The sequence below is a fragment of the Panthera leo genome, chromosome A1 (assembly GCF_018350215.1).
Source record: "Panthera leo isolate Ple1 chromosome A1, P.leo_Ple1_pat1.1, whole genome shotgun sequence".
In the NCBI taxonomy this organism is placed as follows: Eukaryota; Metazoa; Chordata; class Mammalia; order Carnivora; family Felidae; genus Panthera; species Panthera leo.
In genome coordinates this window covers 17,204,838-17,225,718 of record NC_056679.1, presented here as the reverse complement: position 1 = coordinate 17,225,718, position 20,881 = coordinate 17,204,838, and the positions used below count along the sequence as shown (strand labels likewise).

At 40.8% G+C, this 20,881-nt stretch overlaps 1 protein-coding gene across 1 annotated transcript in view; it reads right to left on the bottom strand.

The window, feature by feature from the left end:
• Window positions 1–2,319: 2,319 nt before the first annotated feature.
• The window catches only part of FREM2 (FRAS1 related extracellular matrix 2), a 164,061-nt gene continuing 145,499 nt past the window's right edge, over window positions 2,320–20,881 (bottom strand). Inside the window, exons 17-24 of the mRNA XM_042903796.1 lie at window positions 13,049–13,241; window positions 11,008–11,112; window positions 9,469–9,596; window positions 8,987–9,121; window positions 7,824–7,950; window positions 6,778–6,965; window positions 6,423–6,569; window positions 2,320–4,675 (exon numbers count right to left, since the gene is read on the bottom strand). Coding sequence (XP_042759730.1) covers window positions 4,163–4,675; window positions 6,423–6,569; window positions 6,778–6,965; window positions 7,824–7,950; window positions 8,987–9,121; window positions 9,469–9,596; window positions 11,008–11,112; window positions 13,049–13,241 — 1,536 coding nt within the window. The 3' untranslated portion in view covers window positions 2,320–4,162. The remainder of the gene's footprint in view (window positions 4,676–6,422; window positions 6,570–6,777; window positions 6,966–7,823; window positions 7,951–8,986; window positions 9,122–9,468; window positions 9,597–11,007; window positions 11,113–13,048; window positions 13,242–20,881) is intronic.

The following is a 20,881-nucleotide window of genomic DNA, read 5'->3' as shown; positions in this document are numbered from 1 at the left end:
GGGACTGATTGAACATTTAAGCCCTATTCATCGTTTGCCCCAGGGTTAGTAAAGACACCTGTTTTCTTCCTTTTGTTATTGCTATCATGGCGACAAGAGATGAAAGCTGTTCAAAGAATCATAGCTCACTTGTTTTCAAATGAATACAATTATGTAAATTTCAAATTTGTAAAACATTTGCATCTTTAAAGATATTTTCTTCTTTTTCTTTTTAAAGGACTAAATTGGTTTCTCAGCCAAAACTAAATAGATATTTTCAAAAGAGTAGCAGAAATCAAATTTCCAACTTCAAAAATCCAAATGTCATTACATTCTGCTGTTATTGCTACTTTATTATTTCTCAATCTAGGACTATTTTAACCCTTAGCACCAATTTGTACGAGGAAAGACTCCATGATTCTCATACAGGTCCATTTTTATTTTTATTTTTATTTCTTTTTATTATTTCTTTTAATGTTTATTTTTGAAAGAGAGACAGAGCATGAGCAGGGGAGGGACAGAGAGGGAGGGAGACACAGAATCTGAAGCAGGCTCAAGGCTCTGAGCTGTCAACACAGAGCCCGCCATGGGGCACGAACCCATAAGCCATGAGATCATGACCTGAGCTGAAGTCAGACGCTTAACCGACTGAGCCACCCAGGCGCCCCTCCATTTCCATTTTTAAAATGGACCTTGGAGTCGGTTCCCTGGGAAAGACTTAGAGGTAAGAGGACTTGATAAAGAAGTTGTTTGCTGCTTATAGAACTAAATCCCTTCGTATTGAGCCTAGAATCCGTCCTTCTTATCACAAATGCTATGCAGTAGCACGGCAGAATTTCAGTTGACCTTTACTCATACTATTCAAACATTGTGGAGGCTTGTGGGAGGGTGCACTTCAGGAGGTATTGGGGATGTTCACGGTCTGGAACAAGAGTTTATGCGTTATATCCCATTCTTGGAATAAAGTAAGCATGTCTTCCATTCAGAGGAGAAGAATATACAGGGCTATCCACATCCCTGCAACGTACCTTCTCTGTGTAGATTTATGAAGGGCAATTCCATTAAATTATTGATGTGAAACATTTTGCATGAGATCCACAATCAGAATGATCTATAACATGTGGGGTTCTTTCAGATGAAAAAGATTAGAGCCACTGTCAGTGCTCTGGAGAGATTTTTAAATTGTGGTTCACAGATATGCCTGGTGTGTTCTTGGTCCAGGGGAGGACCTAATGTAAATCTCGATTCCTTTAGTCTAAGAGAAATGCCACATTTGAGCATAACCTGCCTGAGAGCAGGGAGGACATCTTGGTTTCTGTGTAATCTCTCAAAGTGGCTAATTCTAGGAAAGCATTTAGTAAATGTTAACAGAGGGAATGAACTGGAATAAGTAAAACCATGATTAAAACATAATTACGTATTTTAATGCTTCATAGTTCACATGCTAGGGGAGCTACTAAGGCTCTCTCTCTCTCTCTCTATATATATATATATATTTGTGTTTTGGGTTTACTATGCAACATCAAGAAAATCTTGTTTTAATTAGGGTCAGAAGCTACTGAGCATCTAAGGAGCTATTATAGCTACATCCTGTTGTCTATGGGAAGTTATTTTATGTAATTGGATCTGATAATAAAAGCATAATTGTCTAAAAACAAAATATTGAAAAAAAGGGTCTGCTTTATTGAACAATAAAGCATTTTGCCTGACTCTTTCTTCCACTAAAAAGAGTTTTTATGATTAATGTATATTAAATCACATATTAAGTGAATAGATATAAAAGAAATGATGCCGAAATCCAAACACTTTATACTTAAGAAAGCTGTATCTGCCTATTTCCCACAGACTCTCTGCTTTCAAGGGGAGGAAGGAAAGGAAGAAGACAGAAAGGGAGAGAAAGAGAGAAGGAAATGGGTGGAGAGGAAGAAACTTCTTTATTAGGAAAGGATGGACATGTTCTGTATTTTATAAACTCTCCAATTTGTATATGGCAATCTCACTAGAAAAACTAATTGTGGAGTGAAGTTTGGTACAAAGCCAGTGTGGCCCAATGGCTCAAAACAGATAAGCTGTAACGATGCTTCGCTAATTACTACACTCAGTGACAGAGACGCCCAAGACCGCACGGTAGGCTCTGAAGCACCCAAGCTACCAAAGTAGCATAAGGTCAATTGAGGGTACTTGCTCTCACTAAGTGAATTGAACCCCATGCTAAGTCATGAGAAGTCCACACATTTGAAGCTGCGTCATTCATGCTTATGCCTATACTAGTTACGAGATAACTGAAGAAGTAGCCAAGCATCTGCCAGAATGCGAAGCAAAAGGAAAGGGGACAATTAAGAAAGCGCTGATGTTTATTTGACAACTGAACTCCTGGGCCATCCAGGACTTTATGTAAAGTCCCAGGGTGGGGGGACACCTTTGAGTAATAGGTGATATTTGTAAATTCCCCAATGGAGGGGGACTACGGTCCACCATGTTCTTTGAAAGACCTTGAATGTCAAGTGCAGAGCTGCCCAAAAGAAGAGAGGCGAGTATCAGACACTTTTCACCTCTCTCTCTCAGCACCAGTGTAGATTCTTTTTTTTTCTTTCCAATAAAGAGATGGTTGGTGCTCACAGACACCAGGTAAGATCCATTCCACTAGATGTCCAGTGTGGCCAGGCTATGGATGCAAGTGAAAGGGGATTCCAGGCGACATTTGAGGGTTGGTTAGTCTTTAGGCACGGTTCTTCTTCTCCCGACCTTCTTTTTGCTTGAAATACATTTACCAGCTTTTGGAAGATTGGTCATTAGACCACTGACATTTTCCTTCCCTTTCCAACCGAAATCTCTGCCATTTGGTAAAAGCACATTTTTTTTTTTCCCAGAAAGGCGACAGGAGCCTTGCCAAGCAAGCTCCCTATGTTTCTTGGTTTTTAACACTGTAAGCGGTGTTAAGCATTACATTTTCAGATACTCAGGGATCGCACTGCATCAGCTCCCTGAATTGCAGATGTCACAGAATGCTACTCTCCTCCTGGATCGAAGAAGAAGAAGGCACCTCCAAGACCACCTCTGGAATGACAGTGGCAGAGAGTCCCCTGGTGTAGACCAGATGCTGATTAGCAAGTTAATGAAATGTCTTCTGGCCAGTTCGAGTTCTGGACATTGTTACGTGATTGTGCTACTCTGAGGGTTAACCTCAGGTGTCATCTGGAAAAATGTTCTATAAAACGTGTATAGAGGCACTTCGGTTAAACACGTTATGCTAATAAATATCACTTTCTCCCTCCACCACCTGTAATGATATTTTTCATTATCATCTGTGGGTTCAATACTGCAAATATCTAGGCTCAGTTCTTAGAGAACATGGTCTTATAAATGCAAATCTAACGCTATAGCATTTCTTCATCATCCAAACGCCACCAACCCTCTCATTTCCCACAAATGCTGAGCACCAATTAGGTATACTACCATGCAAGAACTCGACTACTTCTCACTATATAACAGCAAAGTCTTTCTTCAACAATCTCTTCCAGATGGAACATATTCTTTGGTTTAATTTAAAATTAAATAAGCAAATAAAACAAGGACACCATAATTCAAATCCAAACTAGTCAGTTACTTCCCTCTCTCTTTCCTTCCATTCCCTCCCATGTAGTAGAAGAGGTGAATTATGGGTTGAGCTACTGGTCATACTTCTGTGCCGTCTTCGCCTGTTAGAAAACTTGTCGTAATGAACAGTGTGTTTATCATCCTTTCAGACTAGCAATTAAACCGTCCTCGTAATAAACTGTTAGGCAATGAATAAATGATGTGATAATTGCACCTTCAAGGTTCAGACTAACATAGCAACAATAGACTCCTCTTAAACTTCTGACGGAGTCTGTAGCACCTCTGAATAGATTTGTCTCCATTGTGTGGAGAAAATCCCTAAATGTGAAGTACATCCCTGGCGGTCCATCGCTGGCTCTGAGTATGTTGCCTTTTGGGCAAGAAGAAAGATGCGGTCTGTGGTCTGAATTTGTTCTGTGACGCATGAAAGAGTAGACAGAATTCAAATCCAGGTTCAGTAGTCCGGTCAGGTCCTCTGAGCAGCTTCGTAGCAGAAGTCCCCAAAGCTCTGCTGTTTACGGAAGCATTTGGGTTTCTATCGTCTTTCCGAGGCACTTGAGGAAAAGGCTGAATCCACCTGTGGTCATCAAACCTCTGAGCTGTCGTTGTGGTGGCTCTGTGGGGGCATCATGGGCTTGCTGCTGCCCGAGCCCTTCAGGGCGTCCTTTCTCCTGGCGCCCTTCTTGTTCTTGCACATCGTCACTGTGATGGCGGCAAGGCAGAGGGTGAGTAACCCCACGGCGATGCCTCCCACCACCGTGACCAGGCTGACCTCAGAGCTGGGAGGGTTGAGCTCCCGGGGGAGGACGCCATCAGGAGGAACTCTCCCTTGGGGGATCTGCTTCTTGCTGGTGCGGTCCAGGGCGACGTGCTGGATGTTTGTTCCCCTGTTGTTTTCAGCACCTATTTCCCAGGCCAGCGGGGGTGGGCTCCTCATCTCCCTCTTCTTCCGGCCTTTGGTACCTGCCCGGGGCTTCCCTGAACTCACCAAAGAGTGGCGCTGGTACTCCACGCTTCTTTTGCCAATACCTCGATTGGCGTTGTCTCTCGATCTTACTGTGTAGATGGTGTGTATGTACCACTCTCGGCCCAGAGCCACCTAGAAAACACAGCTCTGTTTGTTAGAAAATTAAATACCATACCAACCTACTGCATGACTATTGCAAGAGAAGTTAATGGCAGAGACAACAACTGATAATAGACTTTAGTCTGCAAAAGGAATCTACTATTTCAAAAAAAAATTTTTAATGTTTATTTATTCTTGAGAGAGAGAGAGAGAGATCTGATGAATGCGAGCAGGGGAGGGACAGAGAGAGAGGGAGGGAGGCATAGAATCCCAAGCAGTCTCCAGGCTCTGAGCTGTCAGCACAGAGCCCGACATGGGGCTTGAACCCAAGAACCGTGAGATCATGACCTGAGCTTTAGTCAGATGTTTATCTGACTGAGCCACCCAGGCGCCCTGGAATCTACTGACTATTTTTGCACATATAGTACGTACAAGGCTTTGTGTAAAGCACTCTAAAATATTTTGTGCAACTCTTGAGGGAGGGTGTGCCGGTAAGTATTTGGTCATCTGTGACTTGCAGCCATTGAATGTCAGAGCTGTAAAGAGCTTTAAATATCACACAGCTTAACTTATTCATCTCAACAATGAGTAAACAAGAATGCACAGCAGTAACTTGCTCGTGTCCCTCAACTAGTTAGTGGCAGAGGCAGGACTAGAACTCAGACCTTCTGACCCTCGGGACTCTCGTCTGATTTGTCTTGCTGCATATTTACACACAAGACCGTAGAAGAGGTCAGTTTTTCTGCTTTCCCAGGGCCTGTGAAAAGAAGGGATTTTCTGATGGTTTTTTGAAACTTTCAGGATTTATTTATTTATTTATTAAAAAAAATTTTTTTTTTAACGTTTTATTTATTTTTGAGACAGGGAGAGACAGAGCATGGACAGGGGAGGGTCAGAGAGAGGGAGACACAGAATCTGAAACAGGCTCCAGGCTCTGAGCTGTCAGCACAGAGCCCGACACGGGGCTCGAACTCACGGACCTCGAGATCATGACTTGAGCCAAAGTCGGAGGCTTAACCGACTGAGCCACCCAGGCGCCCCAAAACTTTCAGGATTTAGAAGGGGTCAAATGCTTTGAGTGTTAACAGTAAAAATAATTTTAAAAAAGTACTCAGAACAACAAATAATACTTCCTTAAGATTCTTCCTTTAGGGTTGAATAAAGATAATGTGTTTCTGCAGCCCATCCTGTCTGGACAATTTTCAGTAAATTTCCTAAAAGGTGTACTTGCTCCCCCAAGGATTCACAGTGGGAACACATCTCTGAATTTTTCTCAATTGTCTGCTCAGTGTTACGGTCATGTGGGTCTCTTTACCATCTACCTCTAGGTTAGGACATCCTGTCCTAGTTTATAAAGTCTTTGGGAGTGGAGATTTATGAGCAGCACCCACTTGTTTTTTGGAATCCAGCGTTTCATACAAGGTCACTCTAATAAAGATGGTCATGGAAAGTCGACAGGAAGGAAGTTTTGAAGAAGAAAAGCAGAGTTCCCAACCATCAGACTTAGATTTATATTCTGGGCTGAATGAGGGTCTTCTTTACACATGGACCTAAAGTAATGGTGAGGCATTAATAAAAATAACAATGAGAGTTTACAGAATGCCCACCATGTGCTCAATATGGTCCTGTGGGGCTTACCTACCTTACCTTATTCAATGTTACTATGACTTCTGCAATATTACTGTCACTGCCATTTAATAGAAGACATCTGGGGCATTCTGATATTAAGTAACCTGAATGTCCTCGTGGAGCTGTTGTAAGTGGCTTGTTACTGGCCCACCTGAAAGAGTGCTGTTGAGTCGACTTTAAACCCATCGGATCCAGGCTGATTCACTAAGAGAACAGCTTCAGGGTCATCCACTGCTAGTCTGGCATTAAACAGGACATTTCCAAAACTGGTGGCTTGTGTCTCTGGCTGAGCTTTGTCCTTTAAGCAACAAGAGAATGAGGAGTGCTGTAGCTAATGACAACTTTCGCAAGTACAGAGTGTTTCTTTCGTTTCGTTTTGTGCCAGTATAAGTAGAAAATGTCAGCATTTGGTTTCATTTGAAAAGATGCTATTGTTTTTAAACATCGGGCAAAAACACTTGACTTTGAGTGTCTACCTAGTTCATTGTTTGGGTCAAAGCACTTACCACAATTTTAAATCTATACAGGAGCGAAGGAGAATCAGCCAAGCAGCCATATTCTGCATTCGTGGGACTATATTTGGGAACATAGCCATCAGCTCCAGTGCACAGGAACACCTTCTCAATGCTGCAGTAAAAGGAATCACCTAGATTCTGGACAGGATCTACCATGACTCGACCATAAATTATATCACCTGAAACAGAGACGTGGCAATGTTATTTCTGTTACATGGTAAAATGTGTCTATGTGACACCGCAAATAATTTGTGACAGGAATGCCACCAGAGGGCATTTCCTTCTTTTCCTAATCTGGCATCGAATATTGGAAGACCTTCAGGATCTCACACGCTCCCAGGCTAACACCACTTTGAGAACTGACTACATGTGACTGAAGATTTATTGACCCTCCCGTGCTCGGCCGGTAGCAGGAAGAACCTCCAGGCTTGGCCTATGGTTTAATATTCATCATATTCCACTGTGGCTAAAGCCTGCTTTAGATAAACAAATTACTTGCCAAGACGCAGACTAGTAAAGTCTATAAAAAAGGAACATCGATAAAAAGCTGGGTTAGCTTTATCTGATTTTGAAAGAGAGTTTAGGGAAATTCCCTGGTATTCAATCATCTTTTTCACAGCCAGTACTGAACTCCTGCCATGCGTGTTAGGCATTTTGCTAGGTGTTAGAAAGACATCACTGAACAAGACAGCTATAACACTCGCCCATGAGGCATTTATAATCTCAAGTAGCTGTAGGATTTGAGTCTACGCACCTTGAGAAAAGACCGAAGAAAACAAACCTAGATTTGTTCCAGAAGTCACTTAGGTAAGGGACATAGAAATAAATTCTTTATTTCCCCAGAAGAAAAACCGTCCAATAACACACATACAATTTCAGTGGCCCTACCCCATCCCTGTCAGAGTGGCAAAGACCCAGTGATATTCTCATAACCATAGCAGGGGTTACAATTTCCCCTCTCAAACATGACCCCAAGAGCGCAAAGCCCAACAGATGCAATGGCAAACAGAGCAGGTGTCCCCCTTGTGAAATGATACCTTCTGCAAAGGCGACATCACTCTCTTGCCCAAATCCCATGGATCCATCAGACAACCAGAGACTCTTCTTGGAGAGTAGGTACATTTGGGTGTTCAAGCTAAACTCAGCTGCTACCGGGTCGCTGACCTGAAACCAAGCGTAAAAGCCCTTCTACGTGTTGTTGATTGTTCTGGTGGTGCGTAAATACATTATTCACACACACACACACACACACACACACACACATGCACACACACAGCTGTGTACATGGACCTGTGGAGTCCTAAAGCCTGCACTGCGATTTTCACACCCAACCAAACTAATGAAGGTAATTATAACACTGGCTCTGTCTTTCTTGAGAAGGCAGACCTGGTGAAGTGAAATTTTTTGGCTGGGACTAAATAGCACTGCTTGAGTTCTTTTCCATTGGTGTAACAGGGTATATATCAAGGTCAGTGGAAGGCCAGCTCTTAATAGAAGTTCTTGGACAAAAAGTGCCATCACCTGTCTTTTAATATATAATGGCAGTTAGGCCCTTTGAGGTGGCATGAACTATAGGATATTTACTTTCCTTGAAGATCAAGAATAAGATAAAGAAGTGCAGAAGAACTCTTGGGAAAATTCTCAGATCTCAAGGCAGCAAACTCCAGGAGGAGACAAGATCACATAAGAGAAACAAAAACAAAAAACAAACAAAAAAACCCCTTCTATACTTTTTAAAAAATTTTAATGTTGATTTATTTTTGAGAGAGAGAGAGAGAGAGAGAGAGATGGAGAGGGAAAGCTTGTGCGAGTGGGGGAGGGGCAGAGAGAGAGGGAGACAGAGAATTAGAAGCAGACCCCAATCTGTCAGTCCAGAGCCTGAAGTGGGTCTTGAACTCACAAACGGTGAAATCATGACCTGAGCTGAAGTCGGACCCTCAACCAACTGAGCCACCCAGGTGCCCCAACCCTTGCATACTCTTCAACTATGAGTTGTATATCCTGAACCAATGCCAGATAAAGGGCAGTTCTTTCCTCTTTCCTTCCTTTCTTGCTTCCTTCTTGTCTGACTTCCTTTTTTCTTAGCATGTGAGAATTAAAGTCATTGGGTGAATTTATTTATTTATTTTTACTGAGAAGACCGTGACCCTAATAAAATGGGATTCTGTAAGTCAGGGGAAAATAACTCCAAGAGACACACCTGTTGGAACCGTATGTCAAGGTCAAAGGTGACAGGCTCTCTGGGGTTGCAGGTGACTGGCAGGCGGTACTCCTGATTCGATGGAACGGTGCATGGCAGCAGCTTTACGGTGTAGGTCCCCGAATAGTCACGCACCTTTGAGGAGAAGAGAGGACGTTTATGTTCTTCATGTAAGAATCTGAGGTGGAGGCCAACCGTAAGAGATTCTTAAATACAGAGAACAAACAGGGTTGATGGGGGGGTGGTGCGGGGGAGAGGGGAAAATGGGTGATGGGCATCGAGGAAGCCACTCGTTGGGATGAACCCCGGGTATTGTATGGAAGCGACGAACCATGGGAATCTACCCCCCAAACCAAGAGCACGCTGTACACACTGTATGTTAGCCAACTTGACAATAAACTACATTAAAAAAAAAAAAAGAATCTGAGGTGTAATCAAAGGCAGCAGAAAAGCAAACTTAAGTAAGAGCCTGAGTCACTTACGGCAAAGTCAGAGACAAAGCTCCATTGCTGTACTGGCTGGTTATAGGTGGGTTCACTCCTTATGAGACGCAGGGAAAAGGTCAGGCCTGGATGGTCAGCCGACATGATCATTGAGCTCGTGAAGGATGCTAGAAAAGTGCCATTATAATAATGGTATAGTAGTTAAAAGAGTACATAACACATTAGAGTTTTCAAAGTAACTTATCTCACATTGCTTGCTTTTAACACCAAGCCTTCAAAGTCACAGTGTTGGTATAATTGTCCTCATTTTGTCCCCGAGAAACCGGGCTGAGACTGATTATGGTGACTCTCCCAAGATCACACAGCTGGGATGTGTGCCCTCTGATTCCTAATTCAGTGCCTTTTTCCACTTTATAATTCTATCAAGAGATACTTGTGCAGATAATTGTGCTCCAACAGTTCAGGGCTACTTTCCAGGGAGAGGCAGCAGGGCAATAAAAGCTGATGTGAATGCATTTATTGTGCACTGGGGCTATGAGCTGAGTTTTCGTCTATTAGCATCCACACAGCCGGGAAAACCCAATTTATAAGTGGAATCTAATTTTACTTAGATTGTCTGTAATTGTGTCTAAACAAAGATTCAGTTTATTAGAAAGGTAGACATGTGGAAGGGACCTGTAAAGACCAAGAAATTTTATTTTCCAGAACTGTCAATTATAATAAAGCAAAATGAGTCTTTTTGGGTCTGTTTTTCTTGCGGCTCAGTCTCATAAAACTACAATGAACCCTCTTTCTCTTCTGAATTTCAGCCCTATTCTCTCCTTTGTTTAGAGCTCAAACCCAGAAAAAGGAAGGAAGGAGAAGACAGTAAGTGAACTATTTTCCCCTTCCAATCTGACAACAGTTGTCAAAGGGACAATACGCAAAACCAATTTAGTGATATGGAGAATCAAATAAAAAAAGATGTCTAATGAAATGTCCTTTATAAAAAAAAAAAAAAAAAAGCCTGGACATAAGACTTCAGTGACTGCCTCCTTGTTGATATTCAAACCACAATCTGCTGTCACAGTTAGTAAAATGACATAGCCAATCCTTATTAAAGATAATTAGTTACCATGTCTGAAATGTAAGAATCACACTGAAGTGCCACTTCTGCCTCTGTTACAAAGGTTTCTTACAGTGTCTAGAAAATAATTGGAACGGAGAAGGGCTCGCCGAACAAATGACCTAAAATTCCACTTCTCATACAACAGAATTGAAGCAGAGAAGGGGATTGTTGTTGCTAGGCTCTTTATCCAAGGCAGACTCCACCAAAAATGAACTCAGAATTTTCTTTTAAATTTACTTTAACCCTTTTGCGTTTTCTCCAAAAATCTACGTACATAATGATGACTATGTAGCTGATGAGAGGGAGCTGAGCAATTCTCAGGCACCCTGCAGGTAAGTCACAGTGATAATTCATTTGAAAGGAGGGTTAGAGACCTCCCGGGGAAGCATGCTGAAACACGGCACTTGTGGGTGTGGGAAGTCTGTATCCTGCTGTCTAGGGCATGCCTGTTAGTGGATTACAGGGCTTACCTGGGTGGGAGAGTACAAACAAGCCGTGGAACTGAGCCTCCGTCTTGAAGTTCACGACCAAGCGCCCCTCTTCGCCGATGCGCATGCTGGTGGGATAGAGAGAACCTACATGGGGAGAGTGCGCAAGAATGGAAATATGGGTGACCTGGGACTTCTGATGGGCAGGATTTCTTCCAAATTTGAAGTCAGAACGGTCTCATCTTTAAACATTCTAGCCAAGGGGTGCTATCGGAAGAATTCTGAGTGGTAAGAGACGCAAAAGTATTTTGTTTTGTTTTGTTTTCTGACAAGAAAAGATGTCTAGAAGGGAGGCAAAATAGAATCAGGGGACGTGAGAGAGGTCACGATGAAATATACAGATTGATTATAATAGGCCAAGATTTTCCCCCCCTAAAAGCATTAGTCTACATAAATGAAGCTGTAAATTGAGGGACACAGTAAAATTGTGAAATGTTGAAGATTTGGACACAGAAGTGGGTTTGTGTTCTCCAGAATGATTCCGAATTTTACGGGCCTAATAAAAACTCTGGAGCTTTTCCAAGACTGTTAGCAGTGTGACCAAAGTTGGTTCCAGATAGAAGAAGGAAACTCCTGGGTGGCTCAGTCGGTTGAGGTCGTTTGTTCCAGATACTGAGACTTCGGCTTAGGTCATGATCTCATGGTCCTTGAGTTCGAGGCCCGCATCAGGCTCTGTGCCGACAGCTCAGAAACCTAGAGCCTACTTCAGATTCTGTGTCTCCTCTCTCTGCCCCTCCCTGGCTCACACTGTCTCTCTCTCTCTCTCTCTCAAAAATAAAATAAAAACATTAAAAAATTTTTTTCTAAAAGGAAAGAAGGAAACATGAGATCCTCATGTAATACTTGAGAACCCTTGCATGGATCCACATTAAAATTTACTTAAATATACATTTTCTAAGGCAAAATACAGAATTAAAACATGAAAATGTAAAATAATCTGGAATGACCACTCAGGGTGCACATATTACCTATCACATAGCTTTAATAAAGGCGATTTTACTGTGCTTAAGATAGCAAATTTTGATGCACTGTCAATAGTATTTTCCTCCTGGCCCATAGTAAGTAATGCAGGCATGATGCTCAGATAGGCATGGAACCAGAATAGCATCATGGGCCTGAAAAGAAACAGTACTCATCCTACTAATAGATAATTAGCTTTATGCTTGTGGACTCTGAATTATACTTCTGACGTGGAGACTGAAACAAAGATTTGCAGATGCTTATGGGCTCAGGAGGTAGTTGTACTTACTACACTGTTCCAAAACATTTAGCTAAAATATCATAGAATAATAGAATTTTAAAATAAAAAGAATACTGGAAGTCTAGCTTATCTTTCAGAAGAAACTGAGTGCCACAAAGGTTAAGGAGTATGTTCAAGATCACACAGCTAGTTAGTTGGGGAGCCAGAACGAGGATCCAAGATATCTCTCCTTCCTCCCTTCCTTCCTCCCTCCCTCCCTTCCTTCCTTCCTTCCTTCCTTCCCCTCTCTTCCTCCCTCCCTCCCTCCCTCCATCTTTCTTTCTTTCTTTCTTTCTTTCTTTCTTTCTTTCTTTCTTTCTTTCTTTCTTCTTTCTTTCTTTCTTCTCCATGCCCCACATGGAGCCCAACAAGGGCTTGGACTTACAACCCTGAGATCAAGACCTGAGTTGAGATCAAGAGTCAGACACGTAAACAACTGAGCCACCCAGGCACTCCCTGAGCCAAGAGGTGCCATTTCTTATGTTCAACTGGAACTTCCTCTATGCATTTTCTAGAATCTAGGAAACATGTTGACTGTAAAATGAACTGTAAGGATTAAATATCCATGAAATATATATGTTATATTTAGCAGGCACATATTACGCAAAATTTAGAGGATTGATATGATTTAGTTTTTCCATGACAAAATGAAATAATATTAAAATATTTAATATAAAAATAAAGTATATTGAAGGTCACTTCCATTAGTTTAAGCTATAGTAAAAATTCCTCTTAAGTAATTCAAATGGGTAAGAAAACAAGTGTTCCAAATTATTAACCCACCTTGGAGTTCCGCTTCTGGTGGGCTGCCGATTCCATCATTCCACAAGATGGCAGTGTCATACACAAAAGTCAGACGGAGCTCTGACTTCAAGTCAAAATGTTGCCAGCCTCCTACCCCAACAGGAGAATGGAACACGTAGGAAACATACAGAGGCACTCGAAGGGTCACATAGGACTGTACTAGATTTAGGACCTGAAACAATAAAATTGTACCTATCAACATGATTCAAGGTTAATTAGAGGAGTCTAATTTTGTACAAGCTGTTGTCTCCACTCAGCTAAAGATTTTTAGTAGCCACTGACGAAAGGAAGTGACAACATTTACACTACTGTCCCCTCACTTAATTATGGAGCAATTAAATAGTTGTTACTACAGTACCTTCCTTTGCAACAAAGGATATGCGGCAGAAATCTTGAAGGTGAATTCCATTGTTTTGAGCATATTATGCCTACACAGTCTTTTCTGTTTTATAACAGCTTTATTAAGATACAGTACACACACCATGTAATTCACCTATTAAAGTGGACAAACCCACAGTATTTAATATATTCAGGGAGAGGTGGAATTTTCAACACAGTCAATTTTAGGACATTTTCATCACCTCCAAAGGGAATCCCAAACCCATTAGAAGTCATTCTTTTATTCCCTCCTCCTCCAAATCTCTGGCAGCCACTAGCCCTATTTTCTGTCTCTATGTATTTGTCAATCCTGGACTTTTCATATAAATGGAATCATAACAATATGCGGTCTTTTGTGACAGGTTTCTTTCACTTATGTTTCCAAGGTGCATCCATGTCGCTGCACATGTCAATACTTTTATTTCTGAATAGCCTACTATTTTATGCATAAGCCACACATATTTAGCTGTTCATCAGTTGACGGTCATCTAGGTTACTTCCTGTTTTGAGTTATTATGAATAATACTGCTGTAAGATACTATTAAATTACTACATAAAGGAAGATAAAATAAAGCAGGAAAGACCTAGAAGCAAATATGTTTAGTAATGACATGTAACACTTAATATGTCTCAAAAATAATTGGTTGAGATGAAGTGAACTGCTTGGAATTTTACACTTTCCTTCTTCAGGTATTTTGCAGGTGGGCTAGGACTAATACAGGATAAACTAATATTTATTTATTGAGCCCCTAGGTTCACAATAAAAGCCATTTAATACTTTTAATCTCCCTCATAATTATATTTATATGTATGTGTGGATGGTTGGATGGATAGATGCTTGGATGGATGGATGGATGAGTCACTGGATGGATGGATTGATAGATGATGCATAGAAAAAGAGAGAGAGGAAAGTTAAGGCTCAAAGAAATACATTTCTCACAGAATTCTTTAAGCCTCCTCAGTGGCCCCTGCCATTACTGGAGCCCAGCCTTTGACCTGTGCTTTTCTACTCTATCACACCTCATCACATTCCAAACAAAGCTGAGGGCGGTCCTAAGATCACCTAACCAACGTTATCATACTTCAGTCTCAAAACAGCTTTGCAGAATAGCCGGGCAAATATCCTCTTCTACACAAGAGGAAACAGACTTCAGTCAGATCATACTCTTGAGAAGTTCCAGCTGGGCTTTCTGATACCACTCTTATTCTTCTTCCACGATGAATGGCAACAGGGATCATAGACATGTGTTGGTGAATAATATGAATCATGAGAGCAATAATTTATCACTTTATCATAGACTAAAAAATAAACTCCTTAAATCACAAAAATGATGATCTGAATTGCCAGCGAAAATATGTAAAAAGGAAACCATCATCCAAGCAAATGATTTGATTCCTAGCTGTGTAGTGGCTAGCATTCCCCATCATCTGCTAGCCCGGCCTGAGAAGAGGGGCCTTGCAACCAGAGTCCTTTGAGATTGTTTTTGTGAAGTGTCGATATCATTGCAGTTAATGAGAACTGGATCTTGCAGTGCAATTTTAATGCTCAGTGTAAAGGAGAGTGATTAAGTCAATGTATATTCCACTGGAAATTAAGATTAATATTTCATCCTGTGATTTTAATAAACTTTGAAAAATTAGGCTTTAGGCATGAGTTTCCAATTAAACTTTCTAGGTGCTAATCATTTTTGCCAATGTTATGTATCAAATGTTACTATCTTGGAGAGAACTACTCGCATTCACTTCCTACGAATAAGTTACTTGGCACAAAGCTCTCTAACTTTATTTTCTTTCATTGGTTCTTGTGGTAACTTAGAGTTTGGCCCTTTCTGGACATGGAATCAGCATCTGACTGCCTTTTCTTGCTCATCACGGCCAGGTCTTCTGTGTCTGCTTAGAACCGCTGTCTGGAGTAACGGGAGCCAATGGAACAATGTCAATCACCCACGTCACCTCCTGCTCATTCCAGAAAAACTGAAGAATGCAATGGGGTCAATTTGACTTCTGGACGTCATCTTAATGAGTACTTAATTTTCTTTCTGCCTGTATGACAGGGCTTTTTAAAGTGTTTATTTATATTAGAAGAAATACATCTGGTACATGGTCTTCAAGCAACTGTAACTTGACATAGGAGTTTATGGGTCTTTCCAGATGTTTTGAGTTTTTTCAACAAAATGAAATGATACTTTAACTTCCATATTTGAAGGGAAAATATAAAATGCAAATTCTCTGGAAAAGGTAACACTGATATCAATTTCCACCACCACTACTAAGTGGCTAATAATGGGCAGCAAGTATATATTTGGGGAGGTATTGTCAGCTGAAGGGACAAAGGAATTTCTGCTGGGCCATCAGATGGGTAGGAGAGGGAAATAACAGGAAAGAAGATGAATACTCTAAAAGAAAAATTATACTCAGAATGCTGTCTAAGGTGGGAACTAGAGTTGGGGTAAATCACAGTAGATTTAATTGTTCACTTATCTGGGGTGTGCCTGGGTGACTCAGTCGGTTAAACACCTGACTCTTGATTTCAGCTCAAGTCACGATCTCATGGTTTGTGGTGGGTTCGAGACCCATATTGGGTTCTGCACTGATGGCACAGAGCATGCTTGGGATTCTCTCTCTTTTTCTCTCTGCCTCTCCCCTGCGCGCACACACTCTCTCTCTCAAACAAAAAATTAAATAAACAAACATAAATAAAAAAAAATCTTCACTTATTGGGGCATACAGCTTAAGCCATCCAACTTACACATTGCCTTATTGAAGTAGGCAGTATATATACGCACTGCTTCTTATAGAAGTTGGCAGTATAGGGGCGCCTGGGTGGCTCAGTCGGTTGGGCGACCGACTTCGGCTCAGGTCATGATCTTGCAGTCCGTGAGTTCGAGCCCTGCATTGGGCTCTGTGCTGACAGCTCGGAGCTTGGAGCATGTTTCAGATTCTGTGTCTCCCTCTCTCTCTGACCCTCCCCCGTTCATGCTCTGTCTCTCTCTGTCTCAAAAATAAATAAACGTAAAAAAAAAAAAAAAAAGAAGTTGGCAGTATATATTGTATTAACAAAACCTATCTAGATTTACTTTGTTCTTTTGCACCTTTTACTCAAGCAAGACTATATTCTACATGTGTTGAAATTAAGCCACGAAGAAGTCAATTGGCTTGCCCAAGATTATTCAGCACAATCAGCACGAACATTCAAGTATCCAGACCAGCACTATTCAATAAAAATATAATGTGAGCCACACATGTAATTTAAAATTTTCTAGTAGCCATACTTCAAAAAGTAAAGGGAGGGGCACCTGGGTGGCCCAGTGGGTTAAGCATCCGACTTTGGCCCAGGTCATGATCTCACGGTTCGTGAATTCAAGCCCCACATAGGGCTCTGAACTGACAGCTCAGAGCCTGGAGCCTGCTTCGGATTCCGTGTCTCCCACTCTCTCTGCCCCTCCCCTGCTCACACTCTGTCTCTCTCTCTCTCAAAAATAAACATTAAGAAAAAAAGTAAAGAGAAACATGCTAAACTAACTTTAAGAATAGTTTACTTAGTCCAGTCTATCAAATATATTACATTTTAATATGTAGTCAATAAAAATTTATTTATTTATTTATTTATTTATTTATTTATTTAAGATAGAGAGTATGTGTGTGTACATGGCAGGGGGGCAGTGGGGAGAGGCAGAGGGAGAGAGAGAATTCCAAGCAGGCTCATGCTGTCAGTACAGAGCCCAACACGGGGCTCGATCTCAATGACCATGAGATCATGACCTGAATCAAAACCAAGAGTTGGATGCTTAACCATGTGAGCCACCCAGGCACCTCATGGTTTCTTTGTTTTTTTTTAAGTGAGAGTAATGTTAGTTCTGTGGAAAGCTGGGAAACTAAAAGCATCTAAAAAGAAAAATCTTGTTCATTAGTCTGTTATCATTGTGCACAGCCAAATTTTCTAGTTCTCTCCAATATACACACACATTTTTAATAGTAGCAATGTAATATCATTTATACTACCTTGTATATTGCTTTTTAACTTAATCTTGTTAGCATTTTCTCATGACAAGGAAAATTCTTCAGGTACATGACTTTTGATAGCTATATAATATTTTTACCTTGTGGGTAACCATAACTATTCTATTATTGGTCATTTAGGTAATTTCTAATTCTATCATTGTAAATATCCCATAAAGTTATCCTAAATATTAAGGAATCTGTGGACCAGTATTGACCCTACTTCATTCCAGGGTCTCCCTTATGCATCTCTGATCTCAAGACTTTAGAAAGTCTTGTATGTGGACACAAGCCTAGGCCTCTTTCTTCCAAGTGTTCCTGGATGTGTAGACTGCTAATACTACTAATCCCTTGGCTAAAGATTCTAACTTGTTAAAACAATGATCTCCCCTGGGTAGCTAAGTACATGCTTTATTGAGACTTTAAGCTATTGAGATCGATAAGCCTTCTTTACACATTCACAAACACCACCATCTTGATGATGTAGACATATTTCTGGTAACAAAAGGAGCAATAGAAAGAAATTTCAATCCGTGGGAAATCCATACTAGTGGTAGTCAGATAACATTCTAACAATTCTACTTCAATTTTTAATCTTTGAAATAAGCACAAACCACATATCCCACACAAAGGTGGGTAGGTACAAGATTGTAAAATATTTTAAATGATCATTGTTTTCAACCTGTGTGGTTTAATTAAAAGACCTTGGGTAGGGGAGCCCGGGTGGCTCAGTCAGTCAAGTGTCAGACTCTTGGTTTTGGCTCAGATCATGATCTCATGGTTTTGTGAGTTTGAGCCCCGCATTGGGCTCTGTGCTGATGGTGTGGAGCCTGCTTGGGATTCTCTCTCTCTCTCTCTCTGCCCCTCCTCCACTCACACTGTCTCTATCTCTCTCAAAAATAAATGAATAAACTTTAAAAATGAAAAAAAAAGACGTTGGGTAAATAGTCTAATCAGTGCTTCCCAATATGGTAACCACTAGCCATGTGTGGCTACTGACCATTCAAAATGAGTCTAGTCAGAATTGAGATGTGTTGTGCATGAAAAATACACACCAGACTTCAAAGACAGTAGCAAAAAAAAGTAAAATATCTCGTTAAATATAATTTTAGAGGGGTGCCTAGGTGGCTTAGGCAGTTAAGCATCCAACTCTTGATTTTGGCTCAGGTCATGATCTCACAGTTGTGAGCTAAGTTTTGGATTTGTATAACTTTATCAGCAGGGAGCATAGACATAACTGGCATGCATTCTCATGACCATGGTTGGGCAGCATTTTGGTCCCAAGCACAGAGAAGTACATTTGCCTTTCTTGCAATTATATATGGGACCACATCCATTCCTGTCATTCACCCAATCAAATGGCATTTAATTCACTCAATTAAATGTCCAGATAAGAATCATGATGTGGTTAACAGCACAGGTTTACAAGTGAATTGAATTTGGGCCATTATTTGAATTCTCTTTGCTTCAGCCTTCTTATCTCTAATAAGGGGGAAAAATTCATATTTGTTTCATAATGTGAGGACAGAATTTGTGGAAATATGTATTTAGAAGAATGGCGGGCACAGAGTAGACATTAAATAATTGTTAGCTATTGCTATTAGTATCCTTATTGTTATCGTTAGTACAATCATTAGGTATTTTCTCTTTTTCTCCAGAACTCAAAAGTAATGGGGAAAATTAGGGAAATATCTCAAAGAGCTACTATATTTCTTCTACTTTATATTTTCCTCTTCCTCACCTATATTTAAGTAATGTGTGTGTTGGGGGGAGGTGGGGAGAAGTAAAAGTTTAAGCCTAAGGAAGAAAGTAGGGGAAATGGGGATGAACATCTCTGAGCTCCCCTCTAAGAGAGTGATCCACATGTCTTATTAGATTGTATTAATGTTTAGTTTATACTGAGGCTTTTAAAATTTTATAACAAGATCCTGAAATTTCAATGATTTATACTGAATCTGGTCATCTCTATTTATGTTGATTGTGAGGGTGATACTATTAGATTTATTTTCAACAATTCTAAAGCAAAAAAACGAAAACAAAAAGCTTCTAAGAAGAAACTCCTATACGCATCTGGGCATCTTAGGAAGGTAATGCAAACCAGTTAAGAATTGGATGAGATAATTCTTATATTCCTAGTGTTAGGTACCAGAAGCCTTTCAGGGAGGTAAATCTTAACTTCAGCCTCCGGTTGCTAGCTTTCACCTAACGGAGCAGAACCACTGACAGCTGAACTACAGAAGCAGGGCAGTGGCTTTTCTGCCTGGCAGTGGTGGTAGGAAGGAAAAAGCACTGAAGTTAAAAAATTAAATAGAGGAACTGTGATTTAAACACACACACACACACACACACAGAGCAAAGTATAGTCAATTTAGCTGAGCATTTTATGGTAAGATTTGGCTAGAGCTATGAACACATTAGAGGGACAGAATTTGCATTCAAAATGGCCTTGGGGCGAAGCGTATGACTTCAGGTCATGATCTCACAGTTCTGCATTGGATTTTGTGCTGATAGCCAGAGTCTGGAGCCTACTTTGGATTCTGTGTCTCCCTCTCTCTGCCCCTCCCCTGCTTGTGTTCTCTCTCTAAAATAAATAAATATTAAAAAAAATAATGTCCTTGAGACACTGAAGAAGTGGGCAGATGTAATAGGATAGGACTTCAGCGGGCAAGTGCAAGGTTTTCACTAGAGAAGGCTGTCTGGGTTGCAGATATAAAGGATCAAAAAATGCTGCCACTTTGCAGGAAAGATGGAAAACATTCTTGAGGGTGAAAATAAACTATAGCCTAGGTGAGACCCATAGAAAAGCTCCATGGTACTGAGTGAATGATAACAAGGAACTGGAACTAAAATGTAATCCTATTATATATCTAATTTTGTCTTTGCTGATAGATCCTGTGACTTATGCAAGATCCTGAGAGAAGAGCAACGAGAAAGAAAACCGGAATGATTGAATAACGGATTGGAAACAAGTTCTGTGAGTCCCAGCTGAAGGAACCAGGATATTTGACCTATAAAGGAAAAGGCTGATGTAGATTTGTTAATATGAGCCTTGATTTTTATTCGGGGGGAAGACTTTTTTTCTTTCATGTTTCTTTCTGGTGGCAAAGATACACTGGGGAAGAGGGACCTGAAAAGGTAACACTTCCGAGGGCTTAAGTAACTCACCCAGGGACACGAAGCTAGAAAACATCAGAGCCAAATTTAGGTCTACATGTGCTAGTTTCTAATATCCATGCTCTTTCCAGCATTCCGTACTGTCTTCCTGTTGGTGTTTCGTGAATTTTTACTAATCCTTGCAAGTTTCTGAATATTGTGCTGTTTTCAGAGGAGATGGAGATAACGTCTCATTACCTGGGAGTCCAGTAGTCCCCAGATGTAATCAATGCTGCCCATTCCGCATCAACACTAGCTGAATGTGTCAGGTTTCACAGCTTC